This window comes from Rosa chinensis, chromosome 2, assembly GCF_002994745.2.
Source record: "Rosa chinensis cultivar Old Blush chromosome 2, RchiOBHm-V2, whole genome shotgun sequence".
Lineage (NCBI taxonomy): Eukaryota > Viridiplantae > Streptophyta > Magnoliopsida > Rosales > Rosaceae > Rosa > Rosa chinensis.
The window spans coordinates 49108481-49131799 of NC_037089.1; the positions used below are offsets into that span (position 1 = coordinate 49108481).

A 23319-nucleotide genomic window follows, 5' to 3' on the forward strand; every position below is an offset into this window, starting at 1 on the left:
TAACTATGTATAACACACCAAATGACAGAACATAAGTGGATGATCACCAATTCATATATGCAAATGCCCATAAAATGTTACTGAAAGCCTTACTTCTGTTCTGCCACTTTTCATTTTGCATTTCCAGGGGTATCAGTAGATGGAATGAAGAACAAGTGAAGGATAGTGACCTTTTAGCGTCCAAAGAAAGTGACTCTGAGTTGCGTTTCTTCAGCCCGGCAACTCTAGCTACCGGTATGTTGGAATTTGGTATTCTAAGTCTAATATATCTGAACAAACAGTTGTATGGGTTGCAAACAGGAACAATCCCATCAGTGATACCTCTGGTGTCCTCACAATAAGCAGGTATGGAGTACTAGTGCTCTATGCTCATAACAGGGAGAGTATTCCTATGTGGTACACAAATGTGTCGCAGTTGGTCCAAAACTCAAGCACTTTATCTGCACAGCTTTTAGATACAGGAAATTTAGTTATGTTCCAGGATGATAAAACTAGGATATTTATAGGGAAAAGTTTTGATTATCTTACAGATACTGTAATCCCAGGTATGAAAGTGGGGATATTTGGGAAACTGGGTTAGAATGGAATATAACATCTTGGAAGTCGCAAGATGACCCTGAAGCCGGGGACTATACCAATAGGCTATATTCAAATCAAACTGCAATCCCTGAATTTTTTATATACAAAGGTACATGCCGGTATTGGAGAAGTGATTATTCCGGGATTAATTTTGTCAGTAACCAGTACAATACTAATATGTGGTATGGACAGTGTGGTGCCAACAGTTAATGCAGCCCTGACATTTTTGAGTATGATTTACCAGGATATGAACTGAAGTCTTTAAATGATTGTAATCAGAGAAATGGGTCGGATGGATGTGTGAGTAAGTGAGTTGAAGTGTCAAAAGTGTGGGAATGGAGAAGGTTTGTGCAGATGGTAAAAGTCAAGGAGACAGATACATCAAAAGCTGCAAGGTTGGAAAGAATTATGAGTGCCAAAAAGTGCAAGCAGCAGTGCTTAAGAAATTGTTCTTGCACAGCATATATGAGCATGGACATTGAAGGGCGCATTGATTGCTTGACACGGTATGGTGAGTTTCTGGACATCACAGAGCACACTGCAGTGGGACGAGATCTTTATGTTCATTTAGATCATATGGAATCGGGTACTAACTTGCAAATGAAGAAATTTCAATTAATTTTTTTTATTCAAGAGAATCTGTGAAAATGACTGGACTGGTTGTTTGTCCAGGTTAGGGGTCATCATGGGCCGGGCTAGGGCCGGCCCTACCCTAAATTTTAGGGCTTAGGGTCGGGCCGGGCTGGGCCTAGTCAAAGTCAACAAAATTTAGGGCTGGGTAGGGTCGGGCCGGCCCTCAAATAGGGCCGAAATGGGCCAAAAATGGCCTTATTTTGTTTAACAAAAAAAAAACATTATTTTTTTCTTCTCAAAATATGGCTTAATGGTATATACTGGTGATAAAAGACTCATTGTTTTTTATTGAACATATTTTATATTCATATAATACTTGTAACTTATAACATTTATTAATATTACTTAAGGTGGTTATATTCAATTAACTATCTATATAAATCTCCCAATATTAATTGTTGTGTAACAAAGAAAATAGAAATTAAAGAAAACAAAACTTATGAAATCAATTACAAAGAAAGAGATAAATTGCATATTATAGAAAAAAGAGAAACGTAATTAAAAAATAGAAAAAAAAATTATGGCTTATTCGGGTGTGCCAAAAATTTCGAAATGGAAATTGATCAATCTGACAATGCTCATGGAGGGTAACAAGCCTAATAAACTAGTTATACTACATTACAAGGCATATAAGGATTATGTGCGATCCAAAAATTTTGAAATGAAAATCGACCAATCTGAAAATTCTCATATGTTTATACAACATTGATAGGTATTGTGTAAAGAAATTAGGCCGATCTGCCGTGAATAAGGCGTCCAACGTAGCGGTCAACGCTTTGCACAAGCAAACTTTCCTAAGGGGAGCGGCACCATACGCGGACAAACGTTGCGGAATTTTGACATCCGTAAGTAGACCCCTACCCATGAGAGTTTGGGAGCTGAAAGATCGAAAAAAGTGAATTGCCAAGGACCAGTTAAGAGCATATTTGTTTTATGTTCTATTTAGGGTATTGAGTTGACCAGGTAGATCGAGATCCAACTGAAGACGGAAATTGCTGAAATTTCTACCACTAACATATATTCATATGAAAACAACATCCAGCGGTTCATTTTAAAAAATTCCATTTCGTCCCCCATTTTGCTCATGGAGGGTAACCTCAATCATTTAAATGCAATGTACAAGTTATACAACTTTAGGAGGCAAATTGGTATAGACGAACATATTTGTAATTAAATTTGAAATTTTTATCTTATATCTACGCACATCCATTGATGAAATATTTAAAAATGTGATGTAAAAAAATTAGCACGTTTTGCGGTTGTCACGCCATCGGTCAACCAAGAAAACATACAAGTGAATATGGTTGACCAATCCGATCGGGTTCGAAACTATGGTGAAATTGACTAAATTTTTAACCACACGCATAATTTATTGTAATAATCACATCCAACGGTTGATTTTCTCATTTTCTTTGAATTGATAGAGGTTGCTCTTTGGAGTGTATGATATATAAATATAGATTTATAAAAAAATTAGTGTCCATTCTCTTTGGAGTGTATGATATAAAAATTAGATTTACATAAATTAATTGGGTTCAAATGTTCAATCTAATACCCAGTCTCTAAAATAACATATTTCTTATTTCTTTTTATGTAAATATGTAATATAGAAAAGTAATAAAAATAAAATATAAATTTTAGGGCCGGGCCGGGCCGGGCTTGGTTCTTTCGGGCTCAATCGGGCCGGGCCTTAGGGTAGGGCCGGGTTTCATTTGCATGACCCTTACCCTACCCTATTTGAGAAAGGGTCGGGCTAGCCCGCCCTAATGGAAGGGCCCGGCCGGGCTTCGGCCCTACTGGCCGGGCTGGCTTAGGGCCCAAGGGCCATATGATGAGGCCTAGTCCAGGTAATTTCTCCTAGTCATGGCTTTCTAATTCTTTGTCAAACTGTTATATGTAGCTGAGAATGCCAGAAAATCAAAAGGCTACTTTGGAAGGAGGGTGATGCTGACTGTTCCAATATTGTCTGTTCTTCTGCCATTAGTACTGGTCATTGGCTTAAGAGGAAAACAGAAGGTATGAAAAGTTTTCATACTCTCATCTATTTGGAATTTATGTTCCTTAACCAAGAAAGAAAAGTATTTATATATATGGGCCTTTAAATTCTGTGCCATTAGCATTACAGATTGTGTAGTTTGTAAATCACATGAAATCACTCAACTTGAACAGGATACATATTGAAGTATTTGCATTTTCAATGCCATTGCCAGTTATAACATTGAGCAGCAAATGATGTAGTTTTTTTTTTTTATGAATTTTATTTTTTTGTAATCAACGATTTTACAGAGGCCGATGAACTTGAGGAAACGAGGAGACACCCAGAATTACAGTTTTTCAATCTGAACACACTAATAGATGCCACGGAAAACTTCTCTCCAGACAATGAACTTTTTTGGCTCAGTGTATAAGGTAAGTTGCCTATCACCATCATTGGGCAATTTCTTCTTTGTAGTTGAAAATGACGTCGTTCTGTTTCTCAGTGCTGGTCTAACCTTTTCTTTTACTCAAGTAATAACACTATAATTACTCCTTAAAAGTGATGATGTGTATTCATTCTGAATCATAACTTCAGGGTTAGTTACCAGACAACAAGAAGATTGCTGTAAAAAAATTGTCCAAAAATTCAGGACAAGGGATTGAACAATTCAAAAATGAATAGCTAGACTTCAACACAGGAATCTTGTGAAACTGTTGGGATGTTGTATAAAGGAGAAGAAAGGATGTTAATCCTGGAATACATGCCAAACAATAGCTTGGACTCCTTTCTTTTTGGTATCACTCTAGCAAATTTACATTTTTATTTGCCTTGTCCAAAGACATGAGGAAATGAAGCTACGACCAATAAACATGTACCACATTTATTGACATAAAACCCAAATCTCTTGATATAAATCGTAGAAGAAGCACATCCTTAGATAGGAACAAGCGCCTTGAAACTATCAATGGGATTGCTCACGGACTCCTTTATCTTCACCAAGACTTGAGACTGGATTATCCAAAGAGATCTGAAAACCAGCAATGTTTCTAGATGCTGAAATGAACCCAAAAATTTCATATTTTGGCATGGCGACCAACTCCTGGAGAAGACAAACAGAGCTGTTGGAACATAGGAAGTCGACTAAAACTTGCACACTCATACTACTTGACTAAATCACCTTTCATATTCATTCGACAATGCAATTTGGTTGTAACATTGTGTCTTCTTCATATGCAGTGGATATATGTCACCAGAGTATGTTGTATTTGAAATTTTTTTCACAAAATTTGATGTCTTTAGTTTTGGGATCATACAATTGGAGATTATAAGTGGCAAGAAAGGTAGCGGTCTTCAAGAGGATCATTCCATGAACTTAATAGGATATATGTGAGTAACAAACTATGCTACAGAAGTTAGTTATCCCTATTTTCTTTCAAATAGTCCTTTCAACTACAGGTCTGGCAGCTGTGGAGAGACGACAGAGCCTTAGAAATGTTGGACTCATCACTATAGTCATATCAGCCTAATGAAGTGTTAAGATGTATTCAAGTTGGGTTGTTGGGTGTAGAAGAAGATTCAAATGACTGACCAACCATGTAAGCTGTTTTTTTCAAGTTTACGGTGACGCATCTCCACCATCTCCTCAACAACCAGCATTCGTCTTCAAAAATCTTTCTAGCCATGATGCCGATCGATCGATTGATTCCAAAAGGATTATATTCTGTGAATAGCTTGACAATTAGTAAAGAGGAAGGTTGGTAATGAGGCACGTTTTTGCTCACATAATTATTATCAAATGTTGTTAGTCTTGTGCTTGTTGCTGTTAATTTACTGCTTATTTATGTGTCATGTATTGTAGATCCTATGTGAACTTCTGGAACCTCATTGCGCGTGCGCATGGAAAGCTGTTTGTGTGAAGCCTGCCGTCATTGTTGGTTACATGAATATTGTAGAGTTTCTCTGTTTAATTGTTTGTTTTTGTCAGACAGAAAACAATAGGGATCAATATCATCGATCTAAATACAATGTCTTATTATTAGTAGATGGCAAATTTGCAGACATATACACCTTTTTAGACACCATTGTTGTTATGACTTTAATATTCTATAAAGAATGTCCTGCTTATTTGGTGGTTTACCATGATCTGAGAAGTTTCGAACTCCTGCCCAAAGTCTAGTTATCAGATGCGTTGTTGATCCGGCATTAAGTACCAAACAAGAAAATCATTTTCTCCATTTAGTAGCTTCACTAATAATTGTATCGCCTGATTATCAACATGAGTCACAGTCAACATGCTGGCACAAGTTAAGACTTCAGACTGATGTCTGGCCCAGAATGACCGGCTTTTAGATAGAGTTATTGTCATCTCACACTAGACAAAATGACCCTATTTGGAAAAGTTCAGAGTAGAAGAATTGCCCAGAAGATCAACATAATGCCACTCATCTCATTTATCACCAGCTAAAGTATGAAAATAAGAAAAAAGATGCCATTGGTTCATTCCTACAGAATTGAAAATGCCGAGAAAATGGTTTTGAAAGCTCTGCTTCTCTTCCTCCTCTTTCAATTATGCACTTCCAGGGACACCATGAGAGGGAACGAAGAACAATTGAAGGATGTTGATGGTGACTATTTAGTGTCCAAAGAAAGCAAGTTTGAATTGGGTTTCTTCAGCCCCGGAAATTCTAGCAACCGGTATGTTGGAGTCTGGTATTCTCAGACTAGAGTATCTAATAAAACAGTGGTGTGGGTTGCAAACAGGAACAATCCTATCAATGATACCTCTGGTGTGCTCACAATAAACAGGTATGGAGAACTAGTCCTTTATGCTCATAACATGGAAAGCACTCCTATTTGGTCTACTAACGTGTCGCGGTCGGTTCAAAATGTTAACACAAGCACTTCATCTACACAGCTTTTAGATACAGGAAATTTAGTTGTGTTCCAGGATGATAAAAATGGAATCTTTATATGGCAAAGTTTTGATCATCCTATAGATACTTTAATTCCAGGTATGAAAGTTGGGGTGAGTTGGAAAACTGGGCAAGAATGGGTTTTAACATCTTGGAAGTCACAAGATGACCCTGGAACTGGGGACTATACCTATAGGCTAAGTTCAGATCATAATGCATCTCCCCAATTTTTTTTGTATAAAGGTTTGAGTAAGTATTGGCGAAGTGATCCAGGGCCAGCGCCTACTTTGGTCGCTAATCAAGATGAAACTTATTTTTTCATGAATGAAACCAATGCAATTACAAGAATAACAGTGACTGATTCTGCCTTAGAGCACCTTATATGGGATGGTGGTGGCTTTCAATGGAAGGAAGACTTCTCTGCACCGAAGTCCCGGTGTGACAGGTACGGACAGTGTGGTGCCAACAGCAGATGTAGCCCTGACAATGTTAATCTGTTTGAGTGTGACTGTTTGCCAGGGTATGTGCCTAATTCTGTAAGTGATTGGAATCAGAAAAATGGTTCAGGTGGATGTGTGAGTAATCGACTTGGTTTGTTGAAGTGTGGAGATGGAGACGGGTTTATAAAGGTGGCAAGAGTTAAATATCCAGACACAACGATAGCAGCATCGTTAAAATCAGGTATGAGTGACAAAGAGTGTGCACAGGAGTGCCTAAGAAATTGTTCTTGCACTGCATATTTGAGCACTGAAAATGAAGGGATTGTTGATTGCTTGACATGGTATGATGACTTGATGGACATTTTAGTGTACACAGAGCTTGGACGAGATCTCTATGTTCGTGTGAATGCAACTGTGTTAGGTACTAATCTGCTTGCAATGGAAGCAAACGCAACTAACAACATATAAGTGTTGAATCTCAAAATTACTAGTTTTTTTATGTCATTGTTTTCTAATCCTTTGTCACCCTCTTATGTAGCGGCAAATGCCGGAAGATCACAAGGTTTCTTGGAAAGGAGGGGTATGCTGGCTATTCCAATACTGTCTACTGCGCTAGCATTGGTACTAATCATTATGCTTGCATGGAAGTGGCATAAGAAGAACAGGAACACAAGAGGTGAATGAAGTTCTCATCTATTTTGATTGATTAGTTGTACTGCTTTAGTTGTCATGAGCTGGTAACACTTGTTCCGTCTGTAAATCACATGAAAAACTAAAATAAAATCATTTGCATCTTAAAAACATGGACTAAAATGATGAGGATATGCAGTTAGAACAGCGACAATAGAATGATGTAGAGAATAATTCTTTATTGTTTAGGCATAGACTTTGTGGAGGCAGAGGAGCTTGAGGAAACTCAGAGACACCCCGAATTGCAATTTTTCGATCTTGACACAATAATAGCAGCCACAGACCACTTCTCTCGTGTCAATGAACTTGGCCGTGGTGGCTTTGGCTCTGTTTATAAGGTAAACAACAAATTTAGATGTCCTAAACATTTCTAAGCTTCATAAATCTCTTTTTGTTCTGGCTATGTTAGGTTCTGGCATGGCTGTTTCTTTCACTATTCTTATTAGTTAATCAACAGTTTAGTTGCTTCTAAAAGTTGTTGAATATGTAAAAGCTTAATATTTATTTGAACATAACTTTAGGGTCAGCTATCAAATGAACAGAAAGTTGCTGTGAAAAGATTGTCCAAAACTTCAGGACAAGGGATTGAAGAATTTAAGAATGAAGTTGCACTTATAGCAAGACTTCAACACAGGAACCTTGTGAAACTTTTAGGCTGTTGTATAAAGGGAGAAGAAAGGATGTTAGTCCTAGAATACATGCCTAACAAAGGCTTGGACTCCTTTCTTTTTGGTATGTGTAGAGGAAATAATGATTGGTTCAGGCCATTTCTCAAATATAAAGCACATATTTACAGCTTCTTACTAAAGAGTACCATTTGTCTTTTGAATTTTGATGTAGATAAGACAAGACGGTCCTTCTTGGATTGGGAAAAGCGTTTTGAAATTATCAACGGGATTGCTCGTGGGATTCTGTATCTTCACCAAGACTCAAGATTGAGGATTATTCATAGAGATCTAAAAACTAGTAATGTTCTACTAGATGATGAGATGAACCCAAAAATTTCTGATTTTGGCATGGCTAGAATATTCCATGGAGACCAACTGCAAGATAAGACGAGCCGAATTGTTGGAACATAGTAAGAATAATGAATATCACATTTAATCTTTGTTATGCTATTTTTTGGGTTTAACATTCTATATTGTTTATATACAGTGGATACATGTCACCAGAGTATGCAGTATTTGGGAGATTTTCCACAAAGTCTGATGTCTTTAGTTTTGGGATCATAATGTTGGAGATTGTAAGTGGCCAGAAAAACAATGGTTCTGATCTAGAGGATTCTTCCGTGAACTTAATAGGACGTGTAAGCAACACATATCTTTCTAACATTTTATCTATGAGCATGTATTTGTTTTTTAAACTAAATTTCAACTGCAGGTATGGGAGCTCTGGAGAGAAGGCAGAGCCTTGGATATTGTGGATTCAACACTGAAGTCATATCATCCAAATGAAGCCATGAGATGCATACAAGTTGCGCTCTTGTGTGTACAAGAAGATCCGAATGACCGACCTGCCATGTCAGCCATTGTTTTCATGTTGAGTGATGAAGCATCTCCTCCATTGCCAAAGCAGCCGGCATCTGTTTACGAAAGAAAATTCGGCACTCATGTTGATCCATTACTTTCAAACAGATCTTCTTCTATAAATCACTTGACAGTAACTACAATGGAAGCTCGATAATGATGCAAACTTATAATTTTGACAATATGTACTTGTTTTAGTTTAGCGAATTTTCATCAGAAATTGTGTTTTGATTTCCTAAAGTACTATTTGTTTATGCAAACACCAGATAAGAGATTCGGATATTACAATCCAATCTAATCCATTTCCTAATATATATCAATCTATTTCAGTCAAGGGTACCAACTGTGGCCAAAGGGTTGATTTGCTAAAAGTAGCACCCAATTTAACCCTAAAAAATATCATCGTTAGTATATGATAAATATGGATCGTTACCGGGGATTGAGGGTACACCTGTCATTGTAAAATAAATAAAGAATTAATAAAAGTATGAGGTATATATTTACGAAAAAGAATATATACAAATAACGAAATACAAGGGGTGTTCAAGAATTAGGGTTTCGAAAATTAAAATAAATAAAAGGAAGAACATGTAAAAACACATATACAATTATTCACAAAGGTGGAACGCAAGAAACAAAAATCAAAACCAATTCCATATGATCAAATTCAATTAAAATCCTATAGTTGATCATCTAAGTCATGAGAGAGACGTTGATCATGTGAAACATTCAAATCAAATGATTTCCCATATTTTACTTTCCTTAATTAATTAATCTAAGTGAAAGCACTTAAACTAATTCTATTAAACATGCAATCAAAGTCTAGAAAGCTAGCTAATCAATACATGTCCAACGCAATAAGCATGAAGAAAGGCTATCAACTTGAGTGCATATATAACCTAGTATGAATAAGTTCATCTATTTGCAATCCTCTTTAATTGATTTCGACTTTTGTACAAAGCCTTTACTACTTTTGATTTAGGGTTATAAAACTATTAGGTGAATTGTTAACCTAAATCTAGCACCAATTATATGTAAACCCTAAATGTTATCAACCACATAAGATCAACACATAAAAGATATCAATTAAGCAAAATCAATCGAACAAACTCACAAAAGCAACTTAGAATCACAATCATAGAATTCGAAATTTTTATTCAAGCAAAATAATTGGGCTTAAACTTTGCCCTAAACGTTAGGTTAACTAGAATCAAGTTCATACGAATTCAAACAAAGAAAACCAAAAGAGGTTACAAGTAAAAAGATTGAATTACACCGTGAACAGAGATGGTGATGGAGAGCTTGAGACGTAGGACTTTGATTCTTGAAAGCAAGCTTCAAATATTCATGGCTTCAAGGTCGATGAATGGCGGCTAGGAGGCTTCACGGCTTCTTCTTCTCTTCTTCTCTTTTCTTGAAAACGCAGAGACTTGAACTAGAGAATGGAGAGAGAGCTTTTGGCGTTTTAGAATTTTTCTAAGGAGAGGAAGGTGTGTAAAACATCTCAATGGGTAGAGTATATATAGGGGACATGAACTTGGTCTCCAAGTCTTCATGAATCTTCTTTTAATTTCCCCAAAATTATTTAATCATGCCACACAGCTTCTCCCAATCAAATAATACCACATATACCTTGTTGAGCCATCCAACCAATCAAAATCCTCCAAATAAGTCCATAATCTTTTAAAATATATCATTGCTGAATTTCCCAAGGATTTAATATGATTTTCTCTTAATTTTCGGCCAAAGAAATAGGAATGAACCTAGACAATGAATCTGGACTTGTTTTGGACCTTTTCTTGTTGTATACACTTTGCCATTCCTTAAAACTCTCCCAAGAATATCTCCAACGTTATTTATCTCTAGATCCTTCCATGTATGACACCATTTTCTTGATTTTCTTCCCAATTTCACGGAAAAAAGGATTTTATTTTCCAAAAATCACTCTTTTCATGTCCAAAAACCCATAAAACATTAGGCTTTTCCCATTTGCCAAATTTCACATTCAATCCAGAAGGATTTTAGGCTTTCATGCGTCATCTTGAAGACATGTGATCTCCTAGTGCCTTCAGGGCTCTTCTCTCAATGCCATTTTTCTTCATTTTTCTCATGTATACTTCCTCGTCGACTTAGGAGTCTTGCTTTGACAAAGTTTCCTATTTTGAATAGGATTTCCTGGTTGAATCAGGATTTCTTGGCTGGACCAAGAAAACTTCATTTCTTCTTTTCAACTCATTCTTGCAGCCCTTGTGCCTTGTCTTAGCTATCTCCAACGTTTTCTAACTTCTCTTCCTTCTTTAAGCTCATTTAAGCTCCATTTACTCCATGGGACCTAAAAATAGAAACTTTTGAAACTTTTATTAAACTTACTAAAAATAAAAAATTTCCTAAAAAAGAAACTTATTTAAGGAAATAATTAAGTAAATATGAGGAAATAACAATTAAAACGTCACATTAAAATGCTCCTATTAAGGGTTATCGATCTAGAAAAATTATTATATCATCTTGGACCACTGTAGAACGTGGCGGTCCGAATTGATGTCATTGGTCCATATAACATGTACTTATTTATCATTGAAAATGCCCACGTGGTAGTCCAGAACCATAAAAAAATTACTCATCGATCTAAATTTAAAGATGAAAAAAAAAAAAACAGTATAGATTTGAAAAAGCACTGCACTGCTAGGTTCGATCTACTTCGTGGAGACGCTGCAGGATGTGATCTGGGTTGGAGGGTGATTGCCCGGCGCACAGGGGGTGGAGGTGGAGACGCTGTCGGTGATGGGTTGGCAGGGGTGTTTTGGGCGGGATGGTGGTCAGTGGCAGAGCCTCATTATGCCATGAGATGGCTATGGCCCCCCCAAACCCAAATGTGGCTGCATTTGATTGGTCATTTTCATAAATTACACATTATAATAATTAAAAATTGAGAGAAAATATATCATTAGCCCCTCCAAAATTTTTGGGCAAGCTCCGCCATTGATGATGGTGGTGTTGTGCTGCATCCTTGCACTTGGGCTTGGGCTTGGCAGAGTTTGGGCTTGGGCTTTGGCTTTGGGCCCATGTTACTTTTGTTTGTCTTTTGTGTTTATTGTTTTTTTCTTTTAGTAAGATGTGGCTTTATGCCGGCAATAAGACCCTACAACATTTTATTAGGGCAATGTGGGCTCTGTCCCGGTTTGTGCACCTTGTGTGCCTGGTCTACCCTAGTTAGGCGGTGAGTTTCTTGCCTCGTCAAATGGTCGCATCCTCCTAGTTGTAGAATGAAACTCAGTGTCGCTGGTCTTAATTCCGATCGGCAACATATTAGGAAAGATGCACTATTTGTATTGATGCTTCGATTTCGAGTTATCTTTCCGTTATGTCACCACACAATATCAAAGCAAATGGAGTAGCCAATAGAGCACTCTTTGCTAGTTGGTGCCTGTTAGAATACATAGATTCTTTGGAGACTCCTGATATGATTTTGGGACATTCCCTCAATGCTTATTGTATTTTGGGGTTACGGCTCTATGTCCCCCCTTCTATTCGACAGTTTCATTAATTAAGGCCTAAGGGCAGCCACACTGGCCCTTCTTCAAAAAAGATGAAAAAAAAACAATAAATCCAAATTAAATGGTACTTAAATAAAGGATGGATCACCTCGATCAAAGATACTATTACTTGTGCTAGACTTTTCTAATATGTTTTTTGTTTCCAAGTTTGTTAAGGAAAGTATAATTATTTATCCTAGATTCCTAGTATTAGGGGAGAGACAGACTTTTGTCCTAGTAACTTTGAATCCTACAAATTCCTGCCTCTAGGTAATTTAGATGTATTGTTGGTGTGAGTTTGAGTAATGCCTGCAATCTTCTGGTGCTTAGTTTTTCATTAAATTGCAAGCAAACTTTTCACTGATAACAGTTTCTATGGAAAAAATTTAGCAGAATCAATACTGCTCTGCTTCTTCTCTGTTCCCTCATCTGTTTCCTACAAGGAGTTGCATCACTTGGTATCAACTATGGCAAACTTGGCGAGAATTGGTCGCTACCACTACATATGTTTCTTTATTTTTTGTTTTCATCTTGTAAAATCAATAAATTAAAGTGGGGCAAGGAAATCTTGAATGTACAGTTGGTGATGTTGTAGACAGGTTTATACATAGTCATAGAAATCATGGTTATGTTGATGTGGGGAAGTTTAGACATGGTTATTTTTTTTAAAAAGGATTTGATTTTATTAGATATCAAAGCCATGAAACAAACAGGCCAGAGTCTAAAGAACTTACATAAGAAGATCCGGAATTAAACCAGGCGTCCTATCTAAGTCACACCTAAACTCATTAAAACTAAAATGGTCGCTCGCTGAAACAACAAGCCTACAAATTAAGTAAAAGTAATCTCACTTCCTAAGGCAAAATCAATTCATCTAGTCTAATTTGCCAGCACTTAATTGTGGTACACATGTCAACTAGAAACATCTTAGAAAGTAATATATAGAAATCACTCCCACTTGAGAAGACTTGAAGTCCAGAATGTCTTGAAATTTTGTACCTTAAGCAAGCAGTTTCTCTTTCCCCTTAGGGTTAGAGCTAGTACTTGTTTCAGGGTCATCAGCAGCTAACAACCTCGGCATCAGGTTGGTCTTTTTGCTCTTTGTCTTTTCTAGTTCTCCATCTTTCTTTCTTCCTTTCCCTGTTGTTCCATATGGCAGCTTGTTCACACTTCCAACATGATGTCCTCTCTTTCTCTTAGGTTGATCATTGTTGTTCGAAGGTCCCTCCAACAAGCCCATAGTCACTGTATCCAAATTTTTCTTTCCAATAGCAAGACTTAAACGCAATTTTTTTTAGAGATAATTACCTCATCATTTTCCCTACTACGGCGTTGTCCTGTGATCGGATCTTCATTGAGTCTTGGTTCACTTAATTCTCTAATCTGCATTGTCTTCGATGTCGACGCATGGCCATCATGGATTGAGGCTTAGTTTGGGATTGTTGTGCTGTGAGGGGAAGCACTTCTGATTTTGTTGCGAGGGGAAGCACTTCTGACTTTACTGTAAGGGGAAGCAGGTGAGTGTTTGGTAAACTATTTTTAGAAGTGCTATTAGAATGAAATGCAAATTTCGAATGTTTGATAAATCGTAAATAAAAAATATTTTGACTATTGTAATTACCAAAAAGGTCATCAATGTTAAATATGCTAGTAAAATACTTTTTTCTATTTTGAAACCCTTTCAATGCATCAATTTTGTCTCGTCTTCTATACCAAATACTATATGTAATATTTGTTTCTTGTATCGAACTATTTATTGGTGTAAAATTAGTTCACAGTTGAAAATGAAGACAAAATCTTTCAAAATTAAATTTCCGATTCATGAAGTAGAAGTAGCGGCCATCATTTGACAATAGACAAAAAAAAAAATAGCCTCTTTAACAAATCAGTAAATTCCATTTGGATTAATCTATTTTCAAGGCATGATGCATGCATTTTCAGTATATGAAGTATTGCAATTTCCATAAGCCTTTGCTAGTGGATATTATGGTTCTGTTCGTTGGATTCCAATACTCAAATGCAGAAGAGCAAACACACCTCTGATCAAGTTACAATTTCTTTTCTTCTTTTGACAAATGAAATTTCACTGAAAGAGGAAAGAAACTTACAAGCTAAAGAGCAAAACAACCAAAGAAATAAAACCTACCTAGAAAACTAAAGAACCATAAACCAACAAAACAACAACACACCAGAAAGCTCAAATTTGAAACAAAGAAATCAGAGTACTAAATAAACTAAAAGGAAATTAAGCTGGAGCAGGTCATAAAATAAAGAATGCCCATCAAATACAAGTATTATATTAATCATGAAGAGTTTATATTAATCAAATACATCACTATGGAAACCAATTTCTTCACCATCGAAGAACTTATTTCAAAACCCAGCAACTCACCATGAACACCCAACACGAAATAATGAATGCCCATCAAATACAAATATTATATTAATCATGAAGCAAACAAATAATCAGAACCCAACCCAAATATTAAGAATTACCACTTAGAGAGTAGAGCATCTTCTCTGAAATTTTTGAAGAAGATGAAACTTAAGGAAAATATAAAAAACATGAAACTGGTGAAAGAGAAAGGGGATTAACCATATGTCAAAGAGATAAATAAACTACCATAATGTGATCAGACCCAGTAAGAGAAGAGGGAAGAGATTTGAGTCGGGACTCGATGAGAGAAGAGAGAAGACATTAGAACTGGAGCAAAGGAAGTTAGGATATTTGATGTAAATTTAGAGAAAACTAAGATAATTTTGGCAGATGGTAAAGTTTCATTTAATCTTCCACGTTCTCCAATTTGATTTCTGCAAAAGGGGAAATGAGAAGCTGCTCAGAGTTGCTTCCTGCTTTCTGCTGCGCTCAAAAGTGCTTCCAGCCAAAAGCACAAATTTGAGAGTTCACCAAACACCCTCAATCCCACTAGAAGTGCTTCTGGACCAAAAGCTGGTTTCAAAAGCAATCCCAAACTAAGCCTGAGGAAAGATAGCTTCTGGTATGCTATTAGGTATTTGAGCCTTGAAGATCAATGTTTGATTGTTTACCATTACCCTAGTGACATTAGGGTTTTCCTGTCCCTGTAACACGGCCAAAGCCGTGGGCTGCTCCATCAATCTAATAGGTATGTCACTGTCTTCTTCCAAATCTGGTCCTGAACAAGGGAGGCCAACATGAGTAACTAGGTCGCAGGTGCCGCACTTGCCAAACAGCTTGTCATATCAAAACTGCACCATGAACTGGACCTCATCTTCCACCCTGAAATGTCGATGAAACATGAGAGGCTTGGCATAATCAATCTCGACCCTGATGCGCAAGACTCGAGTCCGGAAGGTCGAGCGATCAAACTCCATGAACTCGCCTAGCGTACTCCCAATCAAGCCCATAATATGTTCATATCTGAAGGCCGGTGGCACTCCTTGCAGTGTCATCCAATAGGATGATTTCTTCAGTGATATCTCCCTTGCCCGACTAACACCGTCATATGGTGCGAGAGCTATAGGAGCTCGGTTGTATCCCCATGGTCCTCCTTTCCAAACCCTATCCACATTATAAAGATATGTGAAAGTGAACAAGACCCTTTCATCTTCTCTGAGCTCTTCAACATTCAATCTACCATTGATTCTCCATGCAGATCTGAACATACCAAGGAAAGAGTGACGAGAATATTCCCACACCGTAAGTAGCTTCCCTACCATGAATGCTTCAAGTTGTCTCAATCCTTTTGATGGACGTAGGCCCACTAGTTTCTTTCCATCAGCCAGCGCTAGGGAGGAGGCCAAGCTGGCTACCATTGCATCAATTGCCATTGACGTGAGAGAGAAGCTACACAGTCGAGAAAACCCTAACCCTAGCTAGAGAGAGAGAGACAACTGCGGCTAGATTATATGATCCCCTTGTTGGAGTGGTGGCTCATGATTCCTATTTGTACTAGAAATAATACGTTTAGACATGGTCATAAAACTTCATCTCCAGTTCATTTGATTAAATATTTCAGAAGTATTTAATTCTACATCCTATTTTAATCTTAACGTACCTTTTTACTACAGCTTATTGATATATTTAATCTTCACTATTCTAAGAGACATTTAATATTATAGATCCTCAAGCATGAATGCAATTAAGTTGGATATGATATTTTATGATATGATGTAGATATTATACTATATATAAAGCGTTCACTGTTACAATGTTCATATGAGAGGAGGAAAAGTCAATTTTGCCCCTTACTTTTTTGTAAAATATTTTAATACATTAATGTACCGATACATCAAGTAGACTAGGTTCAATACATAGGTAGACTAGCTCCGTACAAGGGTAGACTAACTCCATGCATGTCTACCCATGTACGGAGCTAGTCTACCTATGTATTGAACCTACACTACTATAAAAAGGTCATCAGACGACGATGAATTTCTGTTGTCTAATGACCAAACTCACCGTGATCTAAGTGAGTGTTGTGTGATTGAAAAATCAGATAACGGTGATTTCACCGTTGTGTGATAAGAGTTTGCTCAACAGAATACATATTTCCGTTGTTGAATTTTGCGCAGCATGTGCTTGGCATGGCATGCGCGAGGATGCCTCGGCACATTCTGACAACAGAAACTGAAATTTTGCTGTTGTCTGAGATTCATAACACACAACGGATATAACTCATTCTTTGTTGTCTGAGATTCATAACACACAACAGATATAACTCATTCTTTGTTGTCTGAGATCAATAACACACAACAATGATAATTCTTTCTTTGTTGTCTGAGATAAGTAACACACAACCAAAGTGAAATTATCTCTGTTGTCTGTTGATCAGTTCGACAACAGAGATGATTTAATTTCTGTTGTGTGATATTAATCTCAGACAATAGAATTTTTTTTCTTTTGTTGTTGGTTGTTGGTTCTCACAACAAATTCTTTGTATCAACCATTGTGTGAGCAATATAAGGTTTGTTGTTTTGAGATTGGTTCTTACAACATTACTTTGAGCTGTTGTTTGTTCATTATGCAATTCATACTCAGAATCTCTTTCCAAAAGTAATGCTCCATATTACCATATAAAACCACACTCTAATCCATATCATTCAAGTAGCATTTTTCAAACATCCAAACATTCAAGTTACTAGATAATATACCAAACAAAGAAAGCATTCGTAGCTGCTACCAACACATTAATCAAAAGCATCCCTAGCTATTCCCCGCTGCTACCTAGACCTATGAATCAAACTTGGTAGCTCACATGCTGAAAGGAGGTAATCCATAGTCCTTGCTTCTCGAGCTCTAAGATCCCACTCCAACTCATTTATGTTGCTTCTTGAGCTTTGGATTATTACAGCAGAAGAGGCTCCTTGGTTCTGGTTCTGATATCTTCCTTCCTAGTCCTCACTCTCATATACCGGCATAGTCTTTGTGTCATATGAAAAAGGACTAGGAATAACCCTGGAAGTTGGACAACTCAAATGGGTTAGCAAATCAGTATGTGCTATAAAATAAATAAAAAGGAACAAATCAGAGAGAACACAAAGACAGAGGGTGAAAAGAAGAATCAAAGAGAACACAAAGAACCAATACAAACTCTCTGTTTTGCCCCCCCCCCCCCCCAGAAAGATGTAATCTTTGAAATCCTAACCTAAAGCAAGTAAGCAACTCGTTAATTAGGTGCGAATGAGAGATTTAGGAGTGGGTGGAGTCATTAAATTCATAGAGCAACCCATATCATTCGTTCCTCCACAATTCTTGCAAATGAACATATGGAATTAAAAAAAAACAAAAGCAGCCGTGATGTGAACTAATCAAGGAATCTAGTAGAATCTAGTAGTTTCAATATAATCTCAGAAAAACTGCAACAAGAAAATTTGATTCGGATAGGCAAGCAAGAAAACTCATCCCTGCTCAAATCATTCCCTAAGCGGCTACTCACAGTCAACAATAATGTGATACAAAAATTTTAAGATTTTACTTCTACATGAGTTTGATTAACTTGAATGATAGATAAGCCAAAAGCAACAGGGAGCCACAGTTTTCAAATAAACAACAATTGGGGCACCTGATATTTAATTCAAAAGTAGTATATAAACAATCAATGAAAAAACAAAAAAACATAAAGATAAATAAATCACAAGATGAGTGATTTATACAAAAACTTGTTTCATAATCTTTAACTAACATTTATCAGATTAAGGTGGGCTTTAGGATTTTAAGCCCTAAATCGATATGTTTCATTACAAAGATACACAACCTGCAGCAAGAATGCCTTCTATGTTGATCAGAAATTCTAAACTGTATCAGAATTCTACAGTTTTGTGTTTTTGAATCCTAAAGTCCACCTTAATCTGATAAATATCAACGTGAAAGGTACATTTATCAGATAAATGTGGACTGAAAAATTAAGGTACATCCACCACAGTTTCTAGGCGGCTCTAGCTGCAGCTTGTGTTTTTGGATCATATATTACACATTAATTCATATATAAAACAAATAACTTGAATCCTAGCTAACTTAGGAACAAATTAATGATCAACTACTTAATAAACTATGAGATTGAGTAATTTGAACATTAAAGAGTTGCATATAAACAATATAACAAGCTAATACACTCACTTAGGGTCTGAGGTATTGCTTTAGCAGAATTAGAACCAAAATGATTTTTTATTCATAATTAAACAAAACCAAATACCAACAGCCATTATAAATAAGAAAAAGATTTGAAACAGCAGCTATAATATAAAGTACAGTGACTAGTTTGTACAGAAAGTACAATCAGTAAGCACGGCACCACATGAATGATGAAAGTTATATCTTCAATAATGTAAAAACTGGGCAGTTATCATGCATATAAACTATTTTCTAATGTACTTTTCAAAAAATTGACAACTAATGGAATAAAATATCTCAAAATCGACAATCAACTAGATACAAACAAAGTGAAATTAACCATACCGCCTCTTTGAAAATTACTGCTAGTTCGCCTGGCTTAACCCCCTACTTGGCAAACTCCCGAGCTGCATATCCCTATAGTATTTGGAAACCAAATAATTAATCATTCCACAATGATCAAGGCTTTCACAACACTAACTATCCAAAGTGAAAACAACTTTCCGATACGTGATCGTATCATCAACTCTCATAATTAACCTAATTTCTGAACTAGAACAACTATAATAGCACACATTGACCTTAAGAATGATAAATGCTAAACATTTCATAGCTGAAATACATAGATCTATGTATAGGAAGATAACTATACTTATCTGATGCAGGACAACTTCCAAATGTGCAGCCAAGTGACAGTTCACAGAGCACATTATCTGATCATAGACTCTCATTGTCATACCTACACCTCCCTGCTTGACATCATAATGAGCCTGGTCAGTGTCATAAACTCATGGAACCATTTTTTTTTCTAGTATTTCATTTTGAAGAATTAATCACAACTGGTACTTGCAAAAGAGGCAATATCAAACTTAATGCATTAAGCTCGCTTCTGGAATGGCAAATATAAAAGGTACAAATTGCTAACTACTATATATTCAACAGTGAGCAGTATGAATGTAGATATACGAACCTTGTTACCAATGGCACGACAAAGCTGCATAGAACTGATAGTTAAGTAAAAAAGTAGCGTAAAATAAGAGGACATGCTCAGTAAGGTTATGAAAACTTGCCAACGAACTGTAGGCTTATTATATTAGGTGAAAGTCTAATTCCTAGAGTTTAATTCATGATAATCACTTACCAAAGAGTTATGAACAAGCCTGCTAGCTGCCCAGAACCCATACATTCATAAGTTTTTCCTTCTTCAATAGCCTTTCCTATATTATCCAGCCACCAATGTCCACTAGAACTCCTTTCAAGCCCTACCTACAAATGGAATAGTAAATGGTAAATAAATTGATATACACACACAGAGAATTAGAGACAATATCCATGTACATAATATACATATCAAGCGATGACCTTTTATTTGCCTACTATCTACAATATATCAATTTCCAGCACCCAAGTAATAAGAAAGCTAAAAGATACTTCTTGTCCCACCCAATTAAAGTGAAGGGTTGTGTGAGGCATTCCATCGAACATGTGGTGTGCGCTAGAAAAAAGAAGAGCCAGTTCTAAAACAAGCAAAATATTATATGTATTTCAATTCTAGAAACTACAAATTTACAAATGAATCAAATCCCAATAATCAAGCCATATGAAAAGGATGTAATACGAGACTCATACCAGATATCACCCAAATTCAATGAAACTAGGTTGCAATACTGTAAAAAGAAAATAAAAATTATAAGCATTTCTCAATTCACATGACCAGAAGCATTTCACAATTCAGCCTATTACCATATCTCAATAAACCAAACGAATGGGATCTCAATAAACCATATGCAGAATGATAAAGCATTTACCCAAGCAACAACATCCTTGTTCTCCTTATCCACTTGAAATCTACCGCTTTAAACTGCGGTTTCATACCTACAATCCCCAAACAAGAAAAAAAAAATTAACTTAGCATAATCTAAAGAACTCTACATTATTCAAAAACCCAACGAGTTTATGAAAAGAGAGAACCTTTCTCATTTGGGCATTGTTGCTTTTGGTGCTGTGACGAAAAAGAGAGGAACTTGAGGGCTTGGTGTGTGGCTATGGCAGTAGAGGAAGGTTTTGTATAATGGTTTGAAAACGGAGCAGAAAGAAGAAGACGGGTTGCGGTAAAGGAATTGTGGCGAGCTTGAAGGTGTGTAAGGTTTGAACCCATCGGGGTTATCCTCATCGTCGTTAGATTCATCCCCGTGTAGCTCTTCTGTGGTTCCGAAAAGACGACGTTCAGCAGCGGCGACACCGCACCCTCAACTCTAGAAGAATCGGGAATTGAGGTAACAGCCTCAGCACAGCTGTCATGCTCAAAAGGCTCGAAATTTGAACTTTCCATGTTGTCGCTCATCTCACTGCTGCTCGATTACTCAGAACCCTAGAGCATTCAGTTCAAATCCGATTTTTTCAATTGCGGAAAAGTTTGGTATGGATTTTGAAAAACTGAGAGGAAAATGGAGGATACTAAGGGATTGAATTAGTGGTTTGGATTTAGGGATTTAGATTAGAAGTGAGGAGGGGACAGGATTTGCATTTTGGATAAGAAGGGGAAGAGAAGGTGGCGAAGAAGATGACTGAGAGGGTCGATAGGTTCGAGAAGGTCGAGAGAGATAGGTTTTGTTTTCTTCTCTTTCCACTTTACAATTAGGCCGAGATATGGCTAGGTCTTTGGGATACAATAAACTCTCGTTAAATTCTCAAGTCACTCCCACAACGTTTCTGTAACAAACTCTTGTAGGAGTGCAATACAGAAAATCAAAATGCCAAAATATGGAGGGAAATATGCCGCCTACAACATTTTGGCTCAAAATCTTGCCGCCTATGTTTCCACTTCACACAACGGAAAATTATAACTTCTGTTGTCCAATTTCTACAGCTTGAGCTAGGCTTATCTAGGGGAAGACATTCAAGCAAGCTTCCTCAAACTTTGATGCTTAGTTTTTCAATCACACAACGGAAATAGTTAAACCCTTTGTACTAGCAGCCTAAATTTCAGTGTTTCAAGAGCCAACCAAGACTGTAAAGTAGAGAGAAATCTGCCGCTAAATTTTTTAAGACTTAGACGACAGACATTACTTAATTCCGTTGTGCAATGTTGTTCTGATAAAAAAGTTATCATTTTATTGGCATTCACACAACAGAGTATAACAAGTACTGTTGTGCAATAAAGCTTACTTAAAACACACAACGGATGATTTCTGTTCCGTTGTGTGATTAGTGTTGTGCGATTAACTTTTTATAGTAGTGCTAGTCTACTTAATGTATCGGTACATTAATGTACTATAGACGATCCCTACTGTTTTGGTAGAATATCTTTACACTGTTCATAAGAAGCAGAAAAGTCGATTTTACCCTTACTATTCTTGGGTAGAATATCAAGCTGATGTAAAAATCGTTCTTCGTCTTGCTATTGTTGGCTGAGTTGTTCTTCGTCTCACACTTTCGTATATAAGTGTGAGATTTGGGAGCAAGCCTATTCGTGCCAAAGATTGTGAAGTGAACGATGGAGATTGAGGGGAAACGACAGAGATTGACGGAAAAGAAAAAGCTTGGTGGGGTATTTGTGGACGGCGGAAGAGGGAGGAGATAGGTGGGTTTTTGGATATTAAGTTGTTATTGGTTTTGTTTACAGTGAGAAAATCTATGTTTTGGATTGTTTTGATAGTTGTTTTGGATATTTAGAATAAGATTCGTCAATTGTAGTATTGGGATAGGTCTGATTTCTCATTGTTTTTGGGTAGGTCTGATTGTTTCTGTCTCTGATTTGTTGATACAATATATAAATGACAACACCCAATTCATTGTTGAAAACCAATTCTCTGATTGGTTTTGTTAATATAGATATATATATATATATATCTATATATATATCTATCTATCTATCTATACTATTATTAAGAGAAGAGAGTTGGCTCTCCAAAATTGAAATTTTTTACCAATATAACCTTTATATATTAAAAAACTATGAAATATAATTAATCAATAAAGATAATATGGTAAATTGTAAAATTGAAGAAAAAAAATTTAAAGCAAAAAATGTGGTAGTTGTACGGAAAGTTTTTCCACTACATTTAACTTTTCTCCACACACAGTAGGTGAGCCCTACTAGTATATCTATTATAGAAAGCAAATCGTTGGGAATGATGGTTGAATTTTTGAAACTCTTATCATGCCCTTTGTTGATTGAATTGTTTAAAAAATATAAATGATATTACAAGGCTAAAATAGTAAATAAACAAGATCAGTATTTTCTTTTCAAGAAATTACAAACAAAAAATATGGGAAAAAAACTCACTTTTGTAACCGTCAGTGGTGAGGTCTAGAACGCGCTGCACGCGCCTAGGAGTTTTTCTCGATCGTTTCGCGAGCTCGTCAGGCGGCACGTCCCTGCGGCGTTGTCGTCGGACGGGTTGCTTCCTCTCTCATCGTCCCTCTTCAACGTG

General features: G+C 36.6%; 1 protein-coding gene and 2 long non-coding RNA genes across 11 annotated transcripts; 2 read left to right on the forward strand and 1 right to left on the reverse strand.

Annotated features, from left to right (window-relative positions):
- The first annotated feature begins 3075 nt into the window (after positions 1-3075).
- Positions 3076-3978, forward strand: LOC112189377. The gene is made up of 2 exons (XR_002931862.2): positions 3076-3228; positions 3499-3978. It is a non-coding gene; the product is annotated as an uncharacterized LOC112189377 (long non-coding RNA).
- A 1575-nt stretch (positions 3979-5553) lies between these two features.
- Positions 5554-9046, forward strand: LOC112189376 (putative receptor-like protein kinase At4g00960). 6 transcript variants are annotated; one of them, XM_024328695.2, is made up of 8 exons: positions 5554-6783; positions 6910-6963; positions 7081-7218; positions 7422-7570; positions 7754-7964; positions 8073-8310; positions 8388-8538; positions 8613-9046. In XM_024328695.2, exons 1-8 carry the CDS (start codon positions 5658-5660, stop codon positions 8913-8915), a joined length of 2370 nt encoding a protein of 789 aa, XP_024184463.1. In that variant the 5' UTR covers positions 5554-5657; the 3' UTR covers positions 8916-9046. The 6 variants fall into 6 exon arrangements, with proteins under 6 accessions (XP_024184463.1, XP_040369627.1, XP_040369628.1 ...); XM_024328699.2 differs by having other exon boundaries at positions 5858-5995; positions 6202-6963; XM_024328698.2 differs by having other exon boundaries at positions 5861-5995; positions 6187-6963.
- An 8271-nt stretch (positions 9047-17317) lies between these two features.
- Positions 17318-21578, reverse strand: LOC112189907. 4 transcript variants are annotated; one of them, XR_005805326.1, is made up of 6 exons: positions 20855-21578; positions 20692-20758; positions 20025-20149; positions 19854-19877; positions 19229-19632; positions 17318-17728 (listed from the first exon to the last, which is right to left on the reverse strand). It is a non-coding gene; the product is annotated as an uncharacterized LOC112189907 (long non-coding RNA). The 4 variants fall into 4 exon arrangements; XR_005805325.1 differs by lacking the exon at positions 19854-19877 and adding an exon at positions 20513-20550 and having other exon boundaries at positions 20855-21576; XR_005805327.1 differs by lacking the exon at positions 19854-19877 and having other exon boundaries at positions 20025-20145; positions 20855-21575.
- Positions 21579-23319: the final 1741 nt, after the last annotated feature.